Raw genomic sequence first — 7,355 nt, 5'->3', positions numbered from 1 at the left:
ATCGTCTGCCGCCGCGCCGCCCGCCTCCAGGCCGTCCCGGGATGGGTCCTTCAAAGGCTCCAACAGGACCGCGTCCGCCCGGGGCGCGTGGGCGCACAGGTCCTGCACCTTCTTATTGAGGTCGTTGCGCTCTGTTTGCAGGGCTCGGCACAGTTTCTCCAAGCGCTGGATTTTCACCTGCAGCCCCTCCAACTCTTTGTCCCGAAGGGTTTTCTGTAAACAGAGAGGCACTTCAGACTCTACCACGCTGGGGATAGAAAGGGGGAAGAGATGAAAGCTCAGAGGGAAGAGATGAAACAAGGGGTAGATAGAACAAGGGTTGATAGAACAAGGGGAAACGGCACCAAGCTGTGCCAAGAGAGGTTCAGGTTAGAGATAAGGAGGAAGTTCTTTACTGAGAGGGTCGTCAGAAGCTGGCACAGGCTGCCCAGGGAGGTGGTGGAGTCACCATCCCTGGATGTGTTTAAGGAGCGGGTAGATGAGGTACTTAAGGATATGGTTTAGGGGGTAGACAGGAGCGGTTGGACGTGATGATCTCAGAGGGCTTTTCCAACCAAGCCATTCTGTGATTTTGTGTGTGTGTGAAAGCTCAGGGGGAAGAGATGAAAGCTCAGGGGGAAGCTCAAGGGGAAAAGAGCAGTGACCAAGTGAACGTGGGGCACTCGAAGGACCCGACGCTGCTGTCACCGCTTGTTTCCTTTGCCCACACAAAGTGGCCGCTGACACCGACTCCTGCACTCATCAACCCTCACATCTGCCAGGACAGAGAGCTCCTACCACCGCATACAGGGAAGGAAATTGGGCTGGAGGGTAAAACACAACCCCCAGCAACGGCAGGAGCTGTCCTGCTGTCCCTCAGCACCACACACACACACATCACCACATTCACAGCACGGCCAGAGCCTCCTCACCTCCTCAGCCATCTCCAAGAGAGCCTTGTTGCTGCTCTCCCAGCGAGAGCGGTACATGGTGGTCTCCTTCTCCAGCTTCTTGATTTTCTTGGTCATCTACGGAATCACAGTGACAAAAAGGGAACAAATAAGTTGTGGGCAGGGCGCTGCGGTCAGTTCTGCGTCCCCAAATGGGCACCCGCTCTCCCGGCGCAGCCAGCGAGGTGCTGCTGTCCTGGGCAAGGCCTCCTCGTCTCGCTGCAGCTTCACCAATGGGAAACATCACCCAGGTAACAAAAAAAAACCAGGAGGCAGAGGTAGCACTGCTTGTTCTGACGCAGACGGGACACAGAAGTCACCGCACAAGGATGGGATCAATCTTCTGTGTGCAGCAGCTTGATTTTAATACTAAACCAAACGACAGAGCTGCAGCTTTTCCAGCTCACAGCAGCAGCGAGACACGGACGGGCAGCGCCTCCAGCCCACACGAGCTCTGCAGGGCAGCAGAGGTGTTACCCACCTTCTCCATCTCCTGTTTAAAAGTGGTGAACACTTCGCTGCTTTTGGAAAGGGTGTTCTGGAATTCTTCAAACTTCTCGGTGTAGAGAGCCAGCTGTGGGGAGAGACGGGGTTACAGCTCCTCGTGGCACCTCCTGACAGCCTTCCCCGGCACAGGGGAGGTGTCAGCCAAGAACTGAGCTCCTTCTCTTGTGACCGGGCCTTATGACAAACAAACTGGCAGCACGGAGCTGCTCTGCTGACATTTGGTACTGGAGAGGGTGGAAAAATCCTTTGTTAGGGAAATATCCTGAGAGCTGATGTGCTCTGCAAACATCTCGTGGCCTTGGCAGGAGGCGCCTGCTGGGTCTGATTCAGCGAGGTGAGATCACAGCACTGGGAAAGGCGCTGCTGAAGACAAAATGCCCTTTCCTCCCAGAAGGCAGAATTGCTGAAGGGAGCCTCGGCTCACACTGTGCCCATGCAAACCCATCAGTACCAAACCCAGAGGCAATCCTGCCTCTCTGCTTTTCAGATTAAGGAACTTTGTGTTGTTCCTCACTGAGAAAGGAGGAAAAAACCAAACCCAAAACCCCAGGCTGAGCGCACAGCCCGGGTAACTCACCTGCTGCTTCAGATGGGTCTCCTGCTGCTTCATCAGCTCACACATCCTCTGCGACTCCACAGCTTCCTTCAGCAGCTGGGGAAGAGCAAAGGCAGTTACCAGGCTGCCACAGGGAAGGCTCAACACCGCTTGCATGGCTGGAGCCTGGGAGAAACACACGGAGCAGAGCAGAGCAGGGTCCAGCGTTGCTCCTGCAGCCGCTGGGGAGCAGTCACGGTTGGGCACGAAGCCCTGGGATGGCCCAGTCTGTTTTGGGCTCAGGGACCCAGCAGTGAAGAAGCCCCCACAGAGGGACACAGCAAATGCATCTGGAATATTGCGCCCAGTTCTAGGCCCTCAGTTCAAGAAGGACAGGAACTGCTGGAAAGAGTCCAGCGTAGGGCTACAAAGATGATCAAGGGAGTGGAGCATCTCCCTTCTGAGGAGCGGCTGAGGGAGCTGGGGCTCTTTAGTTTGCAGAAGAGGAGACTGAGGGGAGACCTCATTCATGTTTATCAATATTTAAAGGGTGAGTGTCACGAGGATGGAGCCAGGCTCTTCTCGGTGTCAAACAATGATAAGACAAGGGGTAATTGACACAAACTGGAACACAGGAGGTTCCACTTCAATTGGAGAAGAAACTTCTTCTCAGTGAGGGTGACAGAGCCCTGGCCCAGGCTGCCCAGAGAGGTTGTGGAGTCTCCTTCTCTGCAGACATTCAAAACCCGCCTGGACGCCTTCCTGTGTAACCTCATCTGGGTGTTCCTGCTCCAGCAGGGGGATTGGACTGGATGAGCTTTGGAGGTCCCTTCCAATCCCTGACGTTCTGGGATTCTGTGTGAAAAAGCAAAGCACTCATAGCCCGTAGAGAGCTGCTGGAAGACTTACAAAGTCCTTCTCCCGCTGGTGCCTCTCCTCTGCCTCCTTCAGCATTTCCTGAGCCTGCTGGAGCTTGGCGTCCACCAGCTGCTGCTGCAGGTCCTTGTGTTTGAACACCTTGTCGATGTGCTGCAAGGAAACACCACCAGTCACCAACGCACTCAGCCAGGGCCTGAGGGAAGGACCCAGAGGCCCCTTCTGCCTCCCCAGCAGCAGCAAACAGCTTCACTGGGCAGAACAGAGGCACCAGAGCAGCCCCACACCAGCTCTCCCACCCTGACCCACCTCCTCCCGCAGCTCGTACTGCTCGATGAGCTTCTTGAGCCGCTCTGCCAGCTCCATGTTCTCCTGGCGCAGCTTGGAGTTCCTCTCGTTGTGCTGCTCCATCTGCAGCTGGATGTCGTTCAGCGTCACCTGGAAGTGGGACGTCACCTCCTTGCGCTTCTCCTCCTCCTCCCGCGCGCGCTGGACGCCCTCCTCCTGCACCGGGAGGGCAGAGACAGCGGGGACACGTCAGCCTCTGGAGCAAACTGCCCAAACTGCGATGCTCTGAACCCGCCCAGCCTCCCGCTGTTCCTTAAATCAACCAGGAAGGGATTTGAGGCCTTTCCCTTCCCTTTCTCCAGTGAATACACCCCAAATTAACACTCAGAAACTGCGGATCACGAAGGCTTAACGGCAAATTAAAGCGCTGCCCTGGATGCTGACTGTGGGTGATCACTGGTACAGGTAAGTTTGCCAAAATGGCTCATGGTGCTTGAGGCAGCTCCCGAACTTGCCTTGAGGGTGCGGTTGTGCCTCTGGAGCTCACGGCACAGGCTCTCCAGTTTGCTGCGGGCCAGGATGGCCTTGCTGTGCTCGCTCTGCAGGTGATCCTTCTCCTGCACCAGCTGCGACTGCTTCTTCTGCAAGATCTTCATCTGCTTCTGGGAGTTGCGGTGCTCCTCCAGCTGGGACAGGGGAGCAGAGGGCACAGATGCAGCAAAACAGAGCAGGGCAACACGCCGTGCCCCAGTGAGGGGATCACGACAGCGCTCTGTGCTCTGAGAGGAGGACAGGAGCTTTGTAACACAAAAGGTGCCACTTTGGAGCGGAGCAGGGCTGAAGCAGAGCCCAAGGGCCCCTGGACGGGGCCTTTCTCCTTCCCAAATTCCTGCCCTGCTGCAATCTGAGATTTGCACATTCATCCACCACCTCCATGCAGATTTTGCTCACATGGAGCAGAGCTCTGAGCACAGGGAAAACCTGAACTCGTCCACTCTGGACACACACAGAGCCCCCCACCTCTGTACCAGACCCATGCACAGGACTGGATCCATGCCTGGAACCAGCTCTGGTTAAAGGCAGCATCAGAGTTTGTTGTACGGCTGAACGTGCACAGGTAGCAGCACAGTGACTGCCCAACACGTTTCTTGCTAGGAAACCCTCAACAGAAACGCAGTGAGCGAGCAGTGGAGAGGGTGGATGTGTCTGTGTGGTCTCCTGTGGCCGCTGGGCCTGGCAGCTCACAGCAGAACAGACCTGGCCATGGGACACTGCTGGGACAGGATGGGCAAGAGATGCAGCTTCCACGTGAGAGGAGCAAAGAGAAAACAGACCTGAGCTCCTCTGACACGCAGATTTGGCAAAAAACATTTGCTTACACTTCTGCAAACAACGCCTGGCTGGACCAAGCAACATCCACCCTCTACTATTTGGATAACCAGCACTGCAGAGATCCCAGCACACACTGCCAAGCTGCAGGGGTGTTCCTGGTCCATCCCTCTCAACATCAAGAAAAATATCCCCCAACATCTCCTGGCTCCCCAGGCAGTTCCCGTGCTCACTGCTGCAGCCCCAGAAGCACGACACAAGCCCTCACCAGCTCAGCGTATTTCTTGCACAGCGCTGCCAGTTTCTCCTCTGGCGTGCTCAGGGTGTTCAGCGTCTGCATCAGCAAAGTGATTTCTTTGCCTGGAAAGAGAGACAGAATTGAAAACTAAAGAGAGAAAATAAAGTCACACAGAGTTCTGGCTCGTAAGGACAAGGACAGGAGAGAGGAACCAGATCTCCCAGCTGTGCCTGCCTGGGGCCGGAGCTGCCACCTCCAGTGCCTTCAGGGCTCTGCCCCGCAGATTTCCCCGCATGCAGGGGATGAACAACTGAGGCAGCTGCACAGAGACCTGGATTTCAGAGCAGAAATCACCCCCTGTGCTGGCCAGAGAGAGCTCGTCCAGCAGAAGAGAAATCCGCCCAACGCAGGGGCTGCAGCAGCGCCCAGGGGCAGTCAGAGCCTTTCAGCACCGGGGACGTGTCCTCAGGCACCACAAAACACGATGCAAACTGCTGCGCATCGCACCTCCGAGGCGCTTATTTCACTCAGGGCAACCAGCGCAGCATAAAATCAACGTCTGCATCACAATTCTGAGTCTGGCAGCACAACCAGAGCGGGGAAACCTCTTACCTAGGCCCTTGGCTTTCTTCTTCTCCTGAGCTTTCTTCTGATCCCGCTCCCCGCACTCCTCTCCGGGTCGAAACTCCTCAGTGCCCTTGGTGTTCTCCTTCTCCCCGTTCATCTCGGGGCCGCCCGTCTCCTGCTCCCCGTTCCTCGGGGACTCGCTGCGACACTTCTCGGCTTCCTCCGGCTCCGCGGGCTCGCTGTGGCCGCCGTCCTCGGCCGGACCCTCCTGGCTGGCATCCACGGAGTACGTGTTCAAGATGTCCTCGAGCTGCCTGTTCAGGAGACGTCACGCACGGCAGGCCGGGAGCACTTGGAGTCCTCCTGCGCGAGAGGAGCTGCGGGAGAGGGAAAGGCAAAAGGGTGAGGTTCCCCCACAGCGCCAGTTCTCCGCTCTCTGTAAAACCCCCGGCACAGGGGAGGTTTCCCCACGGCACCGGGGCCGGCTGAACTTCCAGCGACACAAGCGGCTTTGTTCTGGCTGAGGCTGGGGCAGCTGCCCTGACAATGGAGGTGCATTCCTGACAGCCCCTTGTGATCACGAGAGCATGACCAAGCCCTTGACATCTGTCAAGAGCAAGAATTCCCCCTCCCCACCATCCCTGAACGAAAGCAGGTTGGGCGTGAGCTTTGCTGCCTGCAGACAGCCCCAGAGCCAGGCTTTTTTACATGACAATGGATTTTAAACCTGAGTTGGGCTCTCTCCTCCCATCTAAGAGCAGCTGCGCTGCCTCAGATCAAACGGATCTTGTCCCCAGCAGCGGACGCTGGGGGAAAGCGCAGGCAGCACATCCCTCAGCGCACCAAAAGTCCCTCCACATGAGAGGCTTACAGCAGTTGGCTATTAAAGGAGCTTCACTCGCTGCGCATTCCCTACATCCCACGTTTACCAGGCGTCAGAATACATGGCAGGGCTCGTTTTAAACAAGCATCTGCTCGGTCAGGCCTGGTTTTTGTCTCGCAGAGTTATTTTTATGCAGTGTCAATAACAGGGCAGGTCACGAACACAACGCTGCCCCAAGGCAAGGGTTGTCTGATGCTTTCTGAGCGAGGCCGTTAAGGTCTAAGCAAGGACAGACAAACAGACAACCCATCGATTCCAGGTGACAATCAACCCCACGCTTCGCTCAGGAAGCAGTAACTGCTTCAGAACCATAGACACACACAGAAATTGGAAGAAACCAGGATTTTCTGCCCTGGAAATCACAGCTGCTCTTACACAACCCCAGAGCTGCACACAGCAGCTCACCCTCACGTGGATAAAGCACCACCCTGACCCCTTCCCTTCTCCAAACCCACCCTTGTGCCTTCCCCCTCCCTCGCTGCTGGGGCCGTTGGCGCTGCCATCAGCCACGGGCAGGGAGCAGCACAGCCCCGGGGTCTCCCCACCTTCCAGGGGTGCGGCGGCCTCCGTCGAGTCGCCCTCCTCCAGTGCCAGGCCGCTGCCCATTTTGGAGGAGCCAGGGGACCGCGGGGCTGCTTTGGGCTCCCCGCCTTGGTTCTTCATCGTGATTTTTCTCCCCGCTCAGCCTCGACAAACCCTAGAGGAGGAGAAACAGCAACGATGCTCGATTTTAAGACATAACTGTTTAGAAGAGCCATCGAGCCGGGCTGGGAAGGAACCTGCTCTCAGCAGAGGCTGCCACGCTGTGCCTGCAGCTCCACGCTGAGGAAAGCATCATTTCTTCTCCAATTTGTACCTCACCACGGAGGTTTCTGTGTTGGGATAACACGTGGGGGGCTCCAAGCAGCCCCTCCTAGAGCAGGGCAGCATCTCCTGACTCTCAGGCAGCACCCAGCTCTCCTAATCCTCTGGGCACAGCCTCCTGGCGCCCCTGCTGTCCTCACCCTCGCTGTGTTTCACTCTTGGATTTCGGAGCGGTGTGGGCACTGATGGAGAAAGCCCCTCCCTGTGGTGGGGAACCCAGAGACCAAAACCATGACAGCAGAAAGGTCAAAACCTGCTAAAACTGCACCCGCGGCCGAGGGAACCTGCAGGTCATGGCAGGGCTGGTGCTCAGCACTGGAACGATTCACCAGCATCACC

General features: G+C 56.9%; 1 protein-coding gene across 1 annotated transcript; it reads right to left on the bottom strand.

The window, feature by feature from the left end:
* Positions 1–9: 9 nt before the first annotated feature.
* LOC104539736 (alpha-taxilin-like) lies at positions 10–6,815 on the bottom strand (the record flags this gene model as incomplete). The annotated part of the gene is given in 11 exon segments (XM_010183340.1): positions 10–213; positions 912–1,007; positions 1,411–1,503; positions 2,014–2,088; positions 2,881–3,000; positions 3,157–3,351; positions 3,651–3,821; positions 4,733–4,824; positions 5,315–5,593; positions 5,596–5,646; positions 6,698–6,815. Coding segments are annotated over 11 exon segments (1,494 nt in total), but the record flags the coding sequence as incomplete, so codon positions are not given.
* Between the last annotated feature and the right edge of the window lie 540 nt (positions 6,816–7,355).

This window comes from Mesitornis unicolor, unplaced genomic scaffold (genome assembly GCF_000695765.1).
Source record: "Mesitornis unicolor isolate BGI_N332 unplaced genomic scaffold, ASM69576v1 scaffold40360, whole genome shotgun sequence".
Lineage (NCBI taxonomy): Eukaryota > Metazoa > Chordata > Aves > Mesitornithiformes > Mesitornithidae > Mesitornis > Mesitornis unicolor.
Note: the sequence above shows the minus strand (reverse complement) of the source record. Positions and strands in the feature narration are given on the sequence as shown.